Source organism: Polypterus senegalus, chromosome 8 (assembly GCF_016835505.1).
Source record: "Polypterus senegalus isolate Bchr_013 chromosome 8, ASM1683550v1, whole genome shotgun sequence".
NCBI classification, from domain to species: domain Eukaryota; kingdom Metazoa; phylum Chordata; class Cladistia; order Polypteriformes; family Polypteridae; genus Polypterus; species Polypterus senegalus.
In genome coordinates, this window is record NC_053161.1 from 134569356 (window position 1) to 134588647 (window position 19292).

General features: G+C 35.7%; 1 protein-coding gene across 4 annotated transcripts in view; it reads right to left on the reverse strand.

The window, feature by feature from the left end:
- Positions 1-989: 989 nt before the first annotated feature.
- The window catches only part of atp2b1a (ATPase plasma membrane Ca2+ transporting 1a), a 225119-nt gene continuing 206816 nt past the window's right edge, over positions 990-19292 (reverse strand). For 3 of the 4 annotated variants that reach the window (XM_039761795.1, XM_039761793.1, XM_039761797.1), the window contains one exon: positions 990-3522. In XM_039761795.1, coding sequence (XP_039617729.1) covers positions 3193-3522 — 330 coding nt within the window. In that variant the 3' untranslated portion in view covers positions 990-3192. The remainder of the gene's footprint in view (positions 3523-19292) is intronic. The other variant, XM_039761796.1, reaches the window with a different exon arrangement.

Here is a 19292-nt window from a genome sequence, read left to right on the forward strand (position 1 = left end):
TAAGGCTGTCCTTATATAGCATGGCCCTTTCTAAAACTGAAAAATTGGCCAGGCTTTTGAGGATGTGCATGCAAGGTTATATATGTGCATTTCCTTTAATCAATTACCCAAGGCAAATTCAAAGCAACTGGAATTGATGTCAGTGTATGGATCTTTATACTTCAGCGACCCGTGGACACAGCAAAATAACCACACTGAGTCTAGTCATCAGCACTCAATAGTATCCAAATGTCTTTTTATTCTTTGGTTTTTATTGTGCGTACATACTCCCTTTCTTACTAGTATTTAAACTTTGTTGAAGTACCCCCTTAATTTCATAGATGACCAAATTCTCCTAAACTAAACAAATAAATACTATATGTCTTTTTACTTCTACAGATGTAGACAGTAAGATTGCCTTGATTAAAAAATGTAAATAGCCGTATAACACTTTCCAATTTTAGTATGGTTTTACAGGAGTGTTTTGGTAAACCAGATGCATAAAATGATGTTAATCTTAAAATGAATTCAAACATTGTAAAACCACTACCTGTATAACCAATGCTGTATATTGTTATGGACACTAAGCAAGTCCATAACCATAACTATTAACCTACAGTATAAACAATTGTGTGTGGTGGCCTTTCATTCCACTGTAAACCACAACCAGCTCATCAATTTACTTACCGTTGCAGCACTCCAAGCTGTAAAAATGTAACGCTTGTGCTACAGTATACTTAAGTTTCTTGGACCCTATGAAATTTTGATGTTTTATGAAAAAATTAGGATGGTAAAGTGGTCAGAACACTACTTTGTGAGAGAAGATCCTTCAATGCCGAACTAAAATAAAGGCTTCATTGTAGATTTATGTAATGGTAACTCTTCTGTCCAACCATTCATTTTTTTCTTACTTCACTACTGCAAACTGATTTAAATCAGTGAACATTCACATATTATCTGCATAACTTAGGAACAGAAATAATGCAAATGCAAAATCCATGACCCTGCAGTAGGCTAAATATTAATTTCTTTTATTTTTAAAAACCATACACATTACTCGACAAGTTTCAAATGTAAATCGAACCACAGTAACCATTGACATAGCTTAAAATAAACAGACATTATGTAGTTTTATTTCCAAATATTCTGATAAAAAATGAATCCTTATAAAGATGGATACACATTCATTCCCATAAATAGGAAGATGCTGCTGGGGGAAAATTATGGACTTTATGTTGCTAAATTAGAATAAAAAAAAACAAAACAAAAAAAAAAAAAACACAAATTATGACCTAATGGATAAAATTAAAAACAGTTTTTGACATTTTGCAAATTTGTATTAGGAAGAGGAGGTTGGTGGATAAAAGAAAATACAACTGTTTATTGCACAATTAAGAAATTTAAAACATTTCCAACCATACGCCAGTGTACACACTGACAAAATATGCTGACCACCCTGAGAAATGTTTTCCAGTAGAACCACAATCAAGTCAATCATTCCCTCAATATTTAAAAGATCCTAGCACTAAGCTTCTTCCCAATACATGATGGTTATCCATGGTGCAGATCCGTTTGTTTCAGGGAAGGAAAAAAAAAAAAAGAAAAAAAAAACAGATACATTCAATACGTAGTAGTATGTCTAACATTAGCAAAAGGTACTATTACCAAGAATGAGTACTGACTTGCAGCAATACCAGTGTATAACTGCAATGTGTCAAATTTTGTCAATAGTTTCCAAAATTTAATTTCAAGTTTTTCAAAGGAAAACAAATCTTAAGAAATAACTGCTTCAAGAGTTTGAGAGTATTTCATCTAGACAAAATAAAAGGGGCAGGTTACCCCCCTCAAAGTTTGGTTTCTTTCTGAAGCAAGAGAGCCCTTGTTTTTTTTTTTTTTTTGTTAATCAATGAAGACAAGTGTTCACAACAGGGAAGATGAAAAACCTGGATTCTTTTGCAGACCATTATAACCAAAACTGTTTTGTCAGACAACAGATAACTGTCATGATTTTACTTTCTACGCCTGAGAAGATGAATAAGGAGAAGCCTCCAAATGCAAGTATTTTCGCCTATATCAGAGATTATATACTCAACAGTTCTTACCTTTTATGTCTGAAGTGTACTGCAGCTAGAAGTTTGACTCTAAATTTGACTATCCAATGGAATATACAACCAAACAAAAAAATGGCCTGAAACACTCAGAACTAAGGAATATGAACTGGGTTTGTTAGGATCCCCATAATTTTGTTAATGAATATTTGAATATTTTTTCCATGCTAAAAAATATAACACACCTTTGCAATTTTAGAAAAATACAACCAAAACACAGTAATTTGTTTTCCAGAAAATCAGAAAACATTTGAACTGTAGCGCAAGAAAGGTGTCAATTTATAGAAATATAAAATGGGAAAAAGGCATTTACCCTATTCCCAATGAATTACACCATCTCTGTTCACTGCAATAAAAGTCTTAGTGTTCTCTGTTTGGCTATCAGTAGTTGCTATATAATGATATATAAATACACACAAATAAACCTTGCAGGCAAAATTGTGCAGTTCTCAATAGAAACAGTTTTTTCCCTGAAAAATTCAACATTATTGGAAAGAAATTTGTGTGCATGTGTGTATATTTTTCATTTTCTGCCAGGAAGCTTTCCATCTAAAACAGAATATCTACAAACCTTGTAAACAGATCTGCATTTTTATAGAACATAAATAATTCATAATATTAACAGCCAATAGAAAAAAAAATTAAGAGACTTCAAATGAGTGCGGGCAAAAGAACTTTTAAATAGCATCCATACAAATCAAAAATAACCAGAAGTTCTGCTTAATCACACTTCATTTTGAGTATTTCTTTTATTACAACATATTCAGTATTAACAATGAAATACTCCTTTGCTGCTCCCCACCCCCAAGTCAATTAAACTGAGTTAACATTCTTAACCCCAACCCTCCCTACCTCCCCAATTAACATTCAAAGAAGTTCTTCATGGAAAACTTAAGCAAAACACCTTCAGTTTTTATAAAGTTTGTTTTCTTCCTTAGACAATTGCTCTCTTCTGTTTCAGTCCAAAACTGCTGTACAGTAACACAGTGTAAATTGCCATTTCCTGCCAAGCCCTAATCCCTCCTTTACAAAAAGAAAAGAAAAAAGAGCACACAACTCTGCTTCATTATTGCGTGTGCAAAAATTTCTGGCCAGGATTTCCAAATCAAAGGGAGGTTTCAAGACTGTGAAGGGGGCTTCCTGGGGATGAAGAGGTAGCCGACTTGCTTATGTCAATTGCTAGATGAATTCCACTGTCAACAGCATTGTTGTTTTTGTTGGGTGAAGGTGGGGGAGAACAGCTTCGTGGGGAGGAGGAATTGCGCTTTGTGGGAGCATCATCTTCAGCGTCTGTATCGTCAATTAAAGGGATGTGTGGCTCAGAATCTTCTATTCGAAATTCAGGATGGGTCATAAAATTATGAATGGAGCTTCTGGATTCTGGTTTTTCTAATCCTTCATACAGGGAACTCCGGAATGCGTTCACTACTCGGATCTGCGCATGTGCAGTTAAGAGGAAAGAAAGCAAGAAACAAAAAATTAATCGGTATCTAGAATGCATTTAATATGCACAAATTTTAAGTCTCCTGTAATTGATGGTCAAATGTTTATGGTTAGACTGTGGAGCAAGTTATAATTTCCACAGAAAATGTAGAACACCACAAGTGAATTTCAAGATCGTGCACAATGCAGTGACAACTTGGAAAAAACTGGAAAAAGCTTGAATAAAAATTTAGGGTTTAGTAATAACATAATATGGAGAACACCAATGTACTGTTGAAAAAAAAATTAAAATGAAAAACAAATATATAGCCTCAGTTATTTCCAAATAAGTAATTTAGACTAAACACAGCTTCCCACAGTTATAGTTCAAAATGCAAAATGAAGATGTTTAACACATAAGGTTATGTCATATTCATGCTTAGGGTTAGGTCAGTCACTGAAAATGGAGGAAAATAAAATTTAAGAAGCCAAGCATGTCTTCACTCTACAACACAATGAACGTAAACTATAATCATGCAAAGCACTACTACCTTCTCAGCAGATGTAAACTTTTGAGTATAGCCCATGATCGACTCAACAGATATTAAAAAAAAGGCTCAATGAATTATCCAAAAGATTAATTTTAATGTATATTACACATGCAAACTGATTACCCTTTCGAAGTTTTCCAAGTAGGCAGGCTTTCATTCCCACAACACAATTCACCCAGTATATTAAAAAACTTGCATTCTGTTAATAGAACAATTTTAGATGTTGCTGCACCTGCAAAAAAGTTTTGAGGGGTTGGGGTTTGGGATGGGAGACAGCAGCACTACACTGAAGAGTAAAAATTTAGACACTTGCATATTCAGTGATGACCTAAAAGAAAACAAAACATTAAAAATAATAAAAAAAAAAGAATTTCATCTTTTTTGCTTTTTCTGCTGAGGGTTGTGGTAATATGCTGAACTCCACTGACCACTCTTCCCTATCCTCAGCAACTTTCTCCAAGACAATCAAGAATATAAATCTTCTGTGCGTCCATCCCAACTATATTCCTGAACCAGCTTAGCTTGCTTGTTCAGATTTGAGAAATAGTTCTACTCCAAGCTCCTAACAAATTGCCAATAATTAACAGTATAGAGTTTATGTTTTCATATCCTAGAAAAGTCTTTCTGAAGGACACTAAGAAATATAATCCTGTGGTAATTGGAACCCCCTTGCCCCCTTTTAAAAAGAAAATTTTTAGGAGTACCAGTCTGTTGCTCCAAAGGCATTGTCCCCATATTCCATGCAACAGTGGAACATTGGGGCGGAGTGGTGGCTCTGAGGCTAAGGATCTGTGCTGGTATCCTGAAGGTTGCTGGTTCGAATCTCCATCACTGCCAAAAGAGATCCTACTCTGCTGGGCCCTTGAGCAAGGCCCTTAACCTGTAACTGCTCCAATTTGGCGCTGTACAATGGCTGACCCTGTGCTCTGACCCCGTGCTCTGACCCCAAGGGGTATGTCAAAGCTAACAAATACCTAATACAAGAAAATGTATCAGGCGAAATAAAGAACAATGAATAGATGTGTTAAATACAAACACTTTAATGTCATAACTATTTGGACAGGAGAAGATCATTCTCAGTCCAATAAGCTTGCCAATCATATTCACTTAATTTCTCCAAAACAATACTGATTCAATTTTAAAAGTCCTTAAAGATCTACTTTTTAAGACACTGCTTAGTAGATATTTGATAAGTCTATGTTCTCTGTGAAGAAAGACTTTGTAATGTTAAGTGTGACATGTTCTTGTCCAAACATTTTAATGTAATAGCTAGGATCCACTGTACTAGTTCCCCTTTATAAAGGCTTTAATAATGTGACCCATTACTCTCCATATTCATAAAGGTTAATCTTCCTCAATCTTCCCTCATACCTCAGTCACTCTTCCCTGGATGTTCTCTAGTGCTGCTACATCTTACTTTTGTAATGTGAAGACCAAAATGTCCATAGTACTACTGTGATCAGATCATCTTCTTGGGGTCATATTTGACCTTTCATGCAATATTTCTCTGACTGTTTAACATTCTTAATAAACTTTTTCACAATTGTTCTCACGAGACCCAGGGTTTGAGCCACATTTTTGTCTTGAACATTTTTAGCTCCTTAGTTATTCACTGCAGACATCTTTTTAATTTTACAGTTTGTGAATTTCAGGAATATCCAATACTTTCATTCCCCACGTTAGTGTTGAATATATCTAAAAATTTTAGTGTATACATGTAATCAATTAATGATTGCCTGTCACCCATAACATGACTCATTAAGTAAATCACTCTTATACACTGGAAGAAATTTAACTGTATTGCACTCTACCAGAGACTTGAGAATATCCTAAGATTGCGGGGGTCACTTGCTGTAAGGCAGCTTCAGGGCAGAATGGTCTCTCTCTCAGGATATTAGTCTTCAGAGTCAATGTCATGCACAAAATTGAATCTGACTATATCTTACTGCTACTTTTCAACATGCAGCACTAATCCTACTGCAGAGGTTATGCTCCATTTTCCAAGAGCCAACTTCCACTACCAATGTCCAGTACATAAAGGTCCTTCTCAGTCTTGCCTGTCACCCAACATGGAATTACACCAGTGACTGAGGACTGACTATAAGGCCATATGACATCTCCATACAGCTTTTATGTTTTTAGCCCAACAGGTTATGAAGGTCAATCAATAACCTGGCTCCAGAACTATGTACCAGCATATCTGTTCAAGGCAAGGTTCTCTTCAATTTATTTAGAAGATCCATGAGAATAGTCTTAAGATTACATAATTTTCCCCATCCATCTTTAGAATTAACATTCTGTGGGTAACATTAAAAGGATGACACAACCGAGACTCCAGCGACCATTCAGGCAATCACTGCTTCATCTTCATTTACATGAACACTTTAGGAAAAATGGAAAAAACAAATAAATGTACTAATTCAGCAGACATCAATAAATCAGATGGATTAGAATACACAATATAATAAATAAAACCTATGTGAATGAAATAAACCTCGAGTATACTGATGGAAATGAGACGGACTGGCGCTCTGTCTAGCAGAGATGTTTTCTGCCTTCTGTTTGAAGCTACTGGAGCAGGCCTTCACTATGTTACATACAGTAAATAGGATTAAATAGGTCTGATAAGGTTTCATTTGCTTAACTATAGGAAAGCAGTGTATAGAAGAAATGGACAACTCTAGTTACAAGAAGTCTTAATTTTTCTGACTTGTGACTTGCTTGACAATGACGACTTGAAACTTAACTCACACTTAAGATAAACAACTTAAGTCATATAATAGCAGCACAATTATTTTTATTTACATTTTATTACCATACCTATAGCACTGCACACCTTCATAAATCATCAAAACTAATCAGCATGATGGAGTGCAACAACAATGGAGGAATCAGCAACGGGGATTATCAAGTTTTAATATTTTCAATTACTGCAGATTATACTGTAAATAATGGAATGGCTATCGTCAAATATCATTGACACACCATCAGTTTAAAACTTTGGCATTTGAAGATTCAGAAAGACAGTTACTCTTAGAGAGTTGACCCAAAATACTGTGACTGATAAGTCACTGTTCAACGAATGTACCACTTCAGCCACAGAACCACCCATTGTCTCTTCAGCAGCATGTCAACTTTGTTGAGCCTGTTTTGCGGTGCCCCTTTTTACCCCAATCCACAGAATGCCGCAAAATACAGTAAGTGAAGTCCTGTAAGTGATATTCCCTAAGCAACACGCAAAACACTCACACTATGGCCAATGTCAAAGCCCAGTATGTAGTTCGTAGCTGTGATATTTTTTAGAAGGCCTGAGACATTACAGTATGCTTACCTGTTTCACATGAATTAGATAATGTTTAGATGACTAGGATGGATAGACATGTACCATAAACCAAGTGATATTAAAGCTAAGGTTGCTTAACCTCTAATTCATTGGCTGCATGCCAGTGTGGTGAGCTTGCACTCAAGACCCCCATGCAGTTTCATTTTAACACTGTAACTTTGATTTCTATCATGGAAGAGGAGAAAAAACAACAAAACAAACAAAACATTGAAAAGGGTATATGGTACATTCTACAGCAGGCATGTTCTTAAATGCTTGTCATGTTACAAGTTATTTTTAACATCTTTTAATAACTACCCTACAGTATCCAGTCTATATACTGAAGTGAAGGTAGTGGTGGATCAGAGCTATCTGCAATGTACAGTACTATAAAAAGCAAAAAAGCTGAATGCTGCAGTGCTTTAGTTCAGCTGAACCACTACTTGGATATGTGACGATCACAAAAGTCTAAGTGGCTCTCCTTCCTTGCACAAAGAAGCAGTGAGAATACTGGCAGTGTCTGCATCCATTAACTTGCTGAGCGGATGTTAAATTATGGAGGGGTTATAATGCCAGCACATTTTAACAAGTGATAAAACTTAGTTTTCTGTAAGTGTAATGTATTCTACATAATGGGAGATTGCTAAAATATTTAGGTAAATATGCAAAATTATGAGTTCATTATGTACACTCTGAAGTAGGCAGCACATTGCAATATGATAGCTAGAGTTCACATTCCATGTCCTTCCTACATGGGAGTTTGCATGTTCTTCCCATGTCTGTCTGGGTTTCCTCCTGTTGTTCCAGTTTAGATCTTCAGTTAAGACATGCAGGTTAGGAAGATTGCTTAAGCTAAATTGGCCCATGTGAGTTGTGTTCACCGTGTGATGGACTAGTTCCTTGTTGAAGTATTGTTCAAGCCTTGTGTTCTCTACTTGCTCACGGAAGTTACTCAGGATATAGCATATTTGGGAATTGGATGGATACTCTAAAGTGAGATAGCCTTTCAAAATGTATTATTTTCTTTAAATACTGTATTAGACACTATATTTATGAGAAAACTGTGGAAAATGAATAGCATATATGCAAATTTCTACTTTACATACCAGTTATTTCTTAGTGAGAATTATTTTCTCTGAGAAAGAGCTATTCTTAGCTTAGATGTTAGTATATCTCACATATTATATATAATTAGATCAATTGCTGATAGTGATGAAAATGTAAGCACTTAACTCAAGTATCCTCAATTTAGACTTGACTTGCTTCATTAAATCCAGCGACGACTTTCTTCAATGTAATCATCATAACTTGAGGCATGACTTGAAACTTGAAGGTCAGGACTTGAAGTTTGGACTTCTGGGGCCTCACGCATAACGCCGTGCATAGAATTCGCAGTATAACATGGCGTAAGCGCAAAAGCCGAAATGTGCTTACGCACAGAAAAATTCAGATGTAGTAATCTGTGTGCTCGCCAAATTCCACATTCTTTTGCTACATAAATCCTGGTCAGCGTGAAAGTAATGCGCGTCCTCTCCCACTCCAACTCCTCCCAGAATTAAACAGTGGTATAATCAACAAAAGGAAGTTGATCGAGTGACATTGCGTGTCAGAGAAACTCGAAAGCTCAAGTTAACAAAGTCGCACAGTGCCAAAATAAAAAAAAAAAAAAGAAGTTGTCAGATATCAAAGTCGCCATGAAAAGGGAGTCGTAGCCCACCGTCTGAGCTTATTAGGGTTCAGATAAAAAAATAGGTACACAGTGGGGAAAAAAGCACGAAATGTCAACTTTAATCTCGAAATTTCCACTTTAATCACGTAGTTTATTTTGTCATTAAAGTAGAACATCATAAACTTCATCTTAAAATCATTTAATTTACTAGTTTCTCAAATCCCATCGTAACTAAAGTAGCAAGTTAAATGCTTTGTTTTGTATTTGATCTTCAATGTGCTCTGTGTGTGTGAATCACTACGTGCTTCTGTTCTTTCTTTTCTTCCAACAAGACACAGAATCCATTACATTCATATTACAGCTATCTGAATAATTAAAATACTGATGTTTACACGATATCATTTTCATGATGATTGGAATGAAAGCATGTTATTGTGCCGTGGCTAAGGCAGCGTGTGATTGATGCTGTATACCGACAATTCTCTTTCCAATCAGCTGTTACTGTGATTCCTTACTCAGATACAGTGATATAAATACTCCAAGTGGTGCAGTGAGAGTAATGTGGAAAAAAGACAATCCGCTGTGGCAACCCTTAAAGGGAGCAGCTGAAAGAAGAAGGTGGTGCAGTGAGAGTAACAACGCTAAAGCAGTTATGGTATTTGGAATACTATGGCCATTCCCTGGGATATTATATTGTTACAGATTAATTACAATCAGATGCATTACACTAATAAACAATATGCGGTTAGTTTCAGTGTATTTATAAAACTGCGTCAGGAATGCGGTTCTAAGAAATAAAGGGTGACCACACAGGAACAGTAGCACTGCTTTGACACTGTGTGCCGCCAGTCTGCAAAACCGAGCGGAGATCTTGCGTATGACAAGGTATGCGGTACCATGCAAAACTGCGTGGCTTTACGCCAACTGTAGGTTTTATACATCGCGATTTGAACGTGGAAACGTTCTTATGCAACATTTCTGTGCGTACACACTGTTTATACATGAGGCCCCTGGTGTTCAGAAATATGCAAAATATATCAAAAAGTGGATCTAGGTTATGGTCAAAATTTGATTTATTTTGCTTAAATACAATCCAGATCCACAATCTAGTATTTTTTTAAGCTTTGAGCTATAAACTGAAACTGAGCTTTTGTTGGGCTCTCCTTCACCTGTGATAGAATACTGAAACACTAGTCAAAACAATGAAGTACCCAAATAAATTTGTACCGAAAAAAGTTTAAAATGTATAAAAGATCCCAACCTTACCAAATTTTATGAAATTGTTAATGCTAACTTGTTTGTTTTTTCCCTAAAAGTTTAAACATCACATACATTTACACAATACATTTACCCAAAAATAACTACTAACAGCTCGTGGAAGTCAGCCACCTGATGTCCCATGCCGACAGTCAAATAACACAATGTACGGTAAACTGCAGCACTAGAAAGAAAGACAAGATAAAAATATTTAGCTGGTACTCATATTTTAGGAAAATCAAGGACACATTAAACTAGACAGACTTCGATTATAACAGCACATTCTAAAAGATCGTTAAAATAATGACCGTCAAGCAGGAAGTAATATGAACAGAAGGTGGATGAAACTGATCGGTAAACAGCAAATTACGCATTGTTTGCCAAAATGATCTCTTCCTCTTAGAACTCAAAGTAATTTATCTGTCTTCGATATTGCAAACTTGTATGATCCATCATTTATTAAATGCACTGCAAAACTATAAAAATTTGCTGCACTATCAACTATTCCAGGAAAGCTGGGGACCTTCAAAAGATCCCAAATGAAAACCAATGTTGCTTTAACTTCTTACTATGGCACATGCATCTGCTTTTGTGGGCAGTACAGGGCATGGACTTTTTTTTTTTTTTGGTCTTTTCTGGGACCAAACTTTCCTTTAAAATATATTTAATTAACTAAATGGTATATGTTCATTGGTATTATAGTGTTCTAAGAGATTACATAATAACACAGCAAAGTGTCCCTTTCTTTCTGTACCTGCTTCTACTCAAACTCTGAAGAACAGGATGTCTGAGGAAAACAAAAGCAGTGACAGTAGGTGGAATGAAAATACAGAATTGCCAGTACATTTGGGTAACCGCCACAGAGCAATGTTGAGTTTCTGAACAGAACCGTGTGTATTATCTATATCATTATACACACACTTATTTCCTATACAAAAATGCCCTGCTCTGCGCTATTAGTTTTACAGAAAAACAGCATTTGTGAGCAAAGAGTTAAACTTGGCATACAGAATGTGAAATCAAAGTTTTGGTTTGTACTAATAAATTTCTGCTCTCAATAGTTTTCTGTAAAATCCAGGAGCTCTCAAAATTATTAGTAAAAGAACACTTAAGCATTGTCACTTAAGGAGAGTCATTTTGCCATAAATATGTTCATATTTCCATTTAAAGCAGATGTTTGTTTCAAGTAAGCCTAGGCTATCAAAGCAAACAAGCCAAAAATGTATGTTTTGTTAGAGTCTGTCACAAATGGGGAAAAAGTATAGGCAGATCCTAGTCCATAAATGCAAGACATTAGATTGTTGCTGTAAAACTCCTATAGTGCTCACTGCACTAAATTTGAAAGACCCACAAAAGCAGCTGTGAATATCTTCCTGCCACTCTGTGGGGAGGGGCCTTGGGGATTGGGGGGACGACATCTAAGGACTACAACTATTTCTATAAGCAGGTTGGTAATGAAGCTCCTGATATGAGATAACATAACTAAGGTATTTAAACAAAGATCCAAAACTTTGACCTATCCCCTATATGAGAGTTTGAAGAAAAAAAAAGGAAACAGTGATATTCATCCTTCAAAGACAGATGCTAGAAATATCCACTACATCATCATAGTGTTTAGCAAACAATTTATCAATGACAGTGATTTTATTTTTTTTGTCTTTAAAAACTGAATGCAGGTATTGTGGGTTATATAGATCTTGGGCCACTTCTTATAGTTTAACTGCAATCCGTAAATTTTAAAGAAAAAATAAATCGCCTATATTCATGACTGTAAGGCAAAAGCAAGGTGCAAAATTCTATTTTGTTTAAACGATGCTTGTTTTGTGTAAAGATGAAAGCTGTGTACTGTAGCTATTGAATCTGAAGAGTCTGGCTAGGAAATACAAGCTGTGTGATTTGTTTACTACAAGCACCAACAGTGATTTCTTTGTCAAATTAACTCCATCATAAAAAGTAACATTATGGATTCAAAGTTGTGATCGATATTCTGTAACACAGCTATCACAAAAATCACAGTAGTGTGGCAACAATCATTTTCATGACCAGGAACACAGAAATAGTTTACAGTTTCCATATGACTTGACAAGCACCCCAGCCAAGTGTTATGGACATTAATTGGACTACAGTAATCCCTCGCTATATCGCGCTTTGACTTTCGTGGTTTCACTCTATCGCGGATTTTAAATGTAAGCACATCTAAATATATATCACGGATTTTTCGCTTGTTCGCGGATTTCTGCAGACAATGGGTCTTTTAATTTATGCTACACGCTTCCTCAGTTTGTTTGCCCAGTTGATTTCATACAAGGGACGCTATTGGCGGATGGCTTAGAAGCTACCCAATCAGAGCATGTATTACATATTAACTAAAACTCCTCAATGCTATAAGATATGCATCCAGCGAGCTTGATTGTTTGCTTGTCTCTGCCTCTCTCTCACCCTCTCTGACATTCTCTGCGCCTGACGGAGGGGCTGTTTGCTTAAAAGGTACTGACGCTCCTCTAAAAAAATGCCGCTTTATTGCGGTGCTTGGCATATTTAAAAGCACAAAAGCACACGTATTGATTTTTTGATTGTTGCTTTAATCTCGCTCTCTCTCTCTGACGTTCTCTGCGCCTGACGGAGGAGATGTGAGCAGAGGGGCTGTTTGCACAGAGGCTGTTTGCTTAGAAGATACTAACGCTCCTCTAAAATGCCAGGCAAACTTAAAAGCACAAGTATCGATTTTTTGATTGTTTGCTTTTCTTTGCGAGCTCTCTCTCTCTCTCCCTCAGAAATTCTCTGCTCCTGAAGAGAAGATCTATTTGCATTCTTTTAATTGTGAGAAAGAACTGTCATCTGTCTTGTCATGGAGGACAGTTTAAACTTTTGACTAAAGGGTGTTATTTCATGTCTAGAGGGCTCTAATAATGTTAACAGTGTGGGAGAGTTTATAAGGGCTTAAAATATATAAAAATAACTACACAAACATATGGTTTCTACTTCGCGGATTTTTCGTCTATCGCGGGGGGTTCTGGAACGCAACCCCCGCGATCAAGGAGGGATTACTGTATACTGCGCCTCCGCTAACACAGACAAAAAAAATCCAAATCACTTTATGAAGGACTAAAATATACTTTGCAATGTAAAAATATGATAATGCTCATTTTTTCAGTGTTAGCTCATGAACACTCAGAAAATCTCCAAACATGATGGGTTGCTACTTCAATAAGTTGTCCTATTAGATTGTTAGCGGACTTGGCTTTGAGACCATCAAGTCATTCAGTCTCACTGGTGTGAGAAACTGTTCACAAACATGCTCAAGTTTTGACAGATTATCTGCTGTAACTATTCTACAAATTGAGAAATGAAAATTGGAAGAAAACTGTATGGAGAGATGTTCAAAAAATATTACAGAACATAATTGTGGATAACACTCAAATCCCAACCAAAAATGGAAATGTTAAACATTTTAGATTTGATACATTTTTGATGTTGACACTGTTATTTGCAAGATTTAAAGTAAGCAATTTGGCAGATTGGGTGAATTTACTCTTTAGAAACAGTTACATTATGCACTGTTACATTAAAGCACAGTACCTTAGTGTCCATAAAAGACAACAAGACAAAAACTATTATGGTTTCTTTGTACACAGATTCACCATCTTCAAGGCAGGTACTGTAGCACAATGAAAAATGGTGCAGTCATCTCTAGAATAAGTGATGGGACTTTGCATTAACAAGTACCTGTATATTCAATACCTGTCTAAATGGAAAACTAACAAAGGATAATTAATTATAACAATATGTGGCTATATTAACTTTATAGAGGAAACAGACACACAAATAATTGAATACCTAATGACAAAGTATTTGATTAAAAGTACTTTTTAAATACACAGAACAATGTCGTATTTGCTTTTTTGGTTAGTGCAGGTGAGATTTATAAACCTTAACTCCAATTTACCAGAAACTCTTAAAACTTGCCACCACAGTCCAATCAGACAAAAAGGTGTTCCTAATTACCCAATTTGGAATAAATGGCTTATCAGCTGTGCATGTGTCCACAATGTATTGGGTAGGCTAACCAAGCTGAAGTACATTCACAAAAGCATTCTAACACTAACACTGTAAACTCCATCTTAAGATCCTTCATAACTTATGTGCTCTTTGATCCGTTTATCAATTGCATGGTGCTTTTCAATTTGGCTACTTATTACACCAACTGTAGAAGACCAAAATCATGTTGCAACAATTCTTTTTTCATTTTTAGAAAATTAATATTTGCACTCGTAGAATATTATTTAGACAAAAATGCTAGAAATTAACAACCAGAATGAACCATGCCCTTACATGTTTTAGGTTAATTGGTTGGGTTGCACACGATACCCAATTTATACTAAAAGCAAAATGCAGCCTAGTTACAACTGCTGTAAAGATACTTAGCTTTGAACATAAGTGACTTGCAAAGACCAAGAAATTTTCTTGGATATAGTGGACAAGTTGCCTGGGAGTAACCCATAATGCCATCAGCACCTGGGCCAAGTGTGAAAAAGGCAAGAAGTTGAGTTTTTAATGCATAATGTATTAACTTCATCTTCACTTAAGAATCTTGGTAAAATTACAGATTATATATACTTATGCAACAATTAATTTACACATTGCCTTTAGACTATTTAGGTGATGTCTGTGTGTCTGAAGGATACCAAAGTTAAGTTGTGATGTGGTGGCGCCTCTTCTGTTCACTATCTCATCCCATTTTTGTTTGCAAAGTGTGCCACGTCTTTTATTAAAACAATAACATGACAGTGATCCCTCGCTATATTGCGCTTCGACTTTCGCGGCTTCACTCCATCGCGGATTTTAAATGTAAGCATATCTAAATATATATATCACGGATGTTTCACTGGTTTGCGGATTTCTGCGGAAAATAAGTCTTTTATTTTATGGTACATGCTTCCTCAGTTTGTTTGCCCAGTTGATTTCATACAAGGGACGCTATTGGCAGCTGGCTGAGAAGCTACCCAATCACAGCACGTATTATGTATTAAATAAAACTGATGATATACGATATGCTTCCCGCGCAGTGCTTTGCACACTTAAAAGCTCTAACTGCCCGTAATGATTTTTGATTGCTTTTCTCTGCCTCTCTCACCCTCTCTGACATTCTCTACTCCTGACGGAGGGGGTGTGAGCAGAGTGGCTGTTTGCTTAGAAGATACGGACGCTCCTCTAAAAAATGCTGAATGACTACCTTCACATTGATCCCTTCATTGCGGCCGCTTTATCGCGGTGCTTCTCATACATAAAAGCCCAACAGCCCTATTGATTTTTGATTGTTTACTTTTCTCTCTCTCTCTCTGACATTCTCTGCTCCTGACGCGCACTCTTTTGAAGAGGAAGAAATGTTTGCATTCTTTTAATTGTGAGAAAGAACTGTCATCTCTGTCTGGTCATGGAGCACAGTTTAAACTTTTGACTAAAGGGTGCTATTTCATGTCTAGAGGGCTCTAATAATGTTGAAAAACATATTTAGAAGGTTGTAAACAGGTTTTCAATGCTCTAACTGTGAAAATATTAGATTTATAAATAAAGAATCCTACTTCGTGGAAATTCATTTATCTGTCTGGAGCGGATTAACCTCGATAAACAAGGGTTTACTGTATAACTGTGCGGAGAATATTTATAAACAGTGTAGGAGAGTTTCTAAGGGCTTAAAATATATAAAAATAACCATACAATCATATGGTTTCTACTTCGCAGATTTTCACCTATTGTGGGGAGTTCTGGAACGCAACCCCCGCGATCGAGGAAGGATTACTGTATTATTGTTCTTTAGAAAGGTGTCTTTTTCATGCCATGTGTTCCCTCATTTTGTTTTTTTGTCTTAGAAGCAATGGCTATACTTTGTGCCAAACTGTGTGTTTTGTGATAATTTTTTTGTCATTTACATTTTAAAAAATGATTTAATCTCACTTAAGGGCCAAACAGGTTAACATATTATGAAAGTATTGTCAGTCAATCTTATTTCAATTGCCTTATGCCTTTTGTAGGCAACTTCAGAGCCAGAGTTAAAGAAGCACTTTATACTTCCTTTTAAAGAAGCCAAATAAGCAAGGTTTTGTGAAATGCACCAAATAATAAATTGTGCATTATATAATGCATTGTAAATGTGCCCATTTCAAAGATTCACCTTTTTTGAGAAATGCACCACACTAAACTACTGGTATTGGGTCAGCACTAAAAAAAGAAAAAAGTATAATTAACATATATTTATGTTGACATTCTCTATAATATTGACTTTAAACTGCAGAATTTCTGGCGACAACAGAATTAAGGATGCTGATGCAGTGTGACAGAACAAAACCTAAACATAAAAGCTAATTTAAAAGGAAGCAAGGCACACAGAAAAATGCCCCTTAGAGTGCCCTTCCTTTTTTTTTTTAAAAGTTTGTAAAGCTTTCTACAAAGCATTGTACAAATCAAACCAAGAAATTTTAATTCTGTATTACTCATCCTGAGTACTACAAAGAGCTTTTCAAACCAACCCACTTATTTTCATCTATGAGAAATACATCATAAAAGACAAACTAATGTGAGAGCAGCAATCTTCCTAAAAGAAACCACAGATTTCATAAATTACTATATAGTTAAATCGTAAATCAGAGTTTGTTACTTAAAATAACCATCTAAGAAAAAATCCAATAATTTATCAACTAGTGAATTTTTCACAATGAAAATAATCAACTAACTTTAAAAGAAATGGAAGATTCACTCATAGAATAAAATTAAATAAAATTACGCATCAGCTCATCCTATTAGGAAAAATATATTAAAACCTTCAATAATGGGAATATGTATTGTTATTACTCATAAAAGGAAGATACATTTACATATGCATATATTTTACAAATATTGTTCCCCCCTCAAATAAAATAAGTGGTTAGGACACCTTTAGCAGCAGTAAGTGCAACCAGAAAGGTCCTGCAATTAATAATCAGTCTTATAGAGATCAAGAAAATAGGGCTTACTGTTCCTTTCGGAAATGCTTCAACTCTGTGTTTTAAATCCTCTCTCAATAGGTCATTGGGTTTAGTTTAGGAATGGGTCTAAAACTCTAAATCATTTGAACCATTCTAATATAGACTGGCTTATGCTTTATAGGCAATCACCGAAATGCAAGACTTGCACATATTCTGTGTGAGCTAAAGCTGAATCGCAGGCATTATTTAATGAAGACGGATATAAAACATGATTATGGTTACTCCAGTGACAGACAGGTTTCCAGTACTTGATGTGGCAATAAATCTCCAAATGACTCTGTCACCATGCTGCGTAACTGCTGGTATTTTCCCCTAGATTTAAAAAAAAAAGTATCCATGTTGGCCAGAATGTTGTTCTTTTGACTCATCTGTCCATTTAATTGTGATCTACATTAGAACTTTTTAAGCAAATTCATTTGTTACTACTCTAACAATTACTATTCTGTGAGTTATTGATGGAGTCTAAACCAGATAAACAGTGAAGCCTAAAGAGCCCAAGATAAAAGATCTAGGGTTCATTACATCTTTAAAGAAAAGGCTGAGCTTTTCTTTATCTTTTTAGACAGATTCTTGCAGAAGAATTCTTAACAGGGTGATAGATGCAAACCTAAGACAATATGTGACACAGTGGATAACCAGGGGCTTGTCTAAAACTAAAATGTCCTAGTCGTCCTTTCCAGATTGACGGACTGACTAATTTGATATTTTGTGAGGAATTTATTTTGATTACTGCATAACAGGCCTCTGGAACAACTCCAAGGGCCAAAAGTGAAAACAAAGGGCTAGAGGTGGTGTTACTGAAAAGCAAATATTTCATATTTTAGTTGATTTCTTGACAACCGTGCCTTTTTCATATGTTTAGATGAACAGTACACAGCATAAATAAGTACCACCTCTCTGAAAGCTAAAAAATTCAGCAGTGTTTACCATCAAATAAGAACCTCAAACAATTTTACTTATAATACATAAGTAATACCTGGTTTCAGTTTCCAATTAAACATGTCAACAACAAATCAGGAAAGAATGTTTAACAAAATGATAAAAGGCCTTGTGCAAAAATAAATACGCCCTTATATAACTGCAGAATATGCATGGTGAAGATGGAGAACTATACATTGATGGCATCAGAAACTCCGATACATTGCAAAATCTTGAAAGAAAAAAAATTAAAAAAAATACTACCTTCTCTCAACTACAGAACCCATGAAGAGGCATGAAACAAACACATTTTTTGTTTGCAAGAGAAAGTGTAAAATGCCACAAAGTTAGTTTTATTTATTTTTTTGCTCATGTCTCCTTAGGGGCTCCATACTCTACACCTTGAGGCAATATTTTACCATGTCAATGACACCAAACATTCATCCAAGCCTACTACTGCATTTTTAAGGAAGAATAATGTGAAAGGGCTGGAATAGCCAAATACTGTATGTTGCTGTACTCAATAACACCCGAGTACCTGTAGGGTATTTTGAAGACACAGGTTTTGCACCACTCAAACATCAGTGCACTCAAGGAGAACATCTTCCAGAACTGGTACAGGATAGACGTGAACAAAATGCCATGAACATGTACACTTAATGCCAAGAAGGATTAATACTAAAACTCTATGAACTTCCACGAAAACCCTAAATACAAAGAGGACTGTTTGACTTATGTTAGGTAGATTGCCCAGAGGGGACTGGATGGTCTCTTGGCCTGGAATCCCTACAGATTTTTTTTTTTCTCCAGCCTCTGGAGTTTTTTTTTTGTTTTTTCTGTCCACCCTGGCCATCGGACCTTACTTATTCTATGTTAATTAATGTTGACTTATGTTTATTTTTTATTGTGTCTTCTATTTTTCTATTCTTCATTTTGTAAAGCACTTTGAGCTACATTTTTTTGTATGAAAATGTGCTACATAAATAAATGTTGATTGATTAATTGAAAAGGTAATGGTTGACATACTACATTTACAGAATTTAA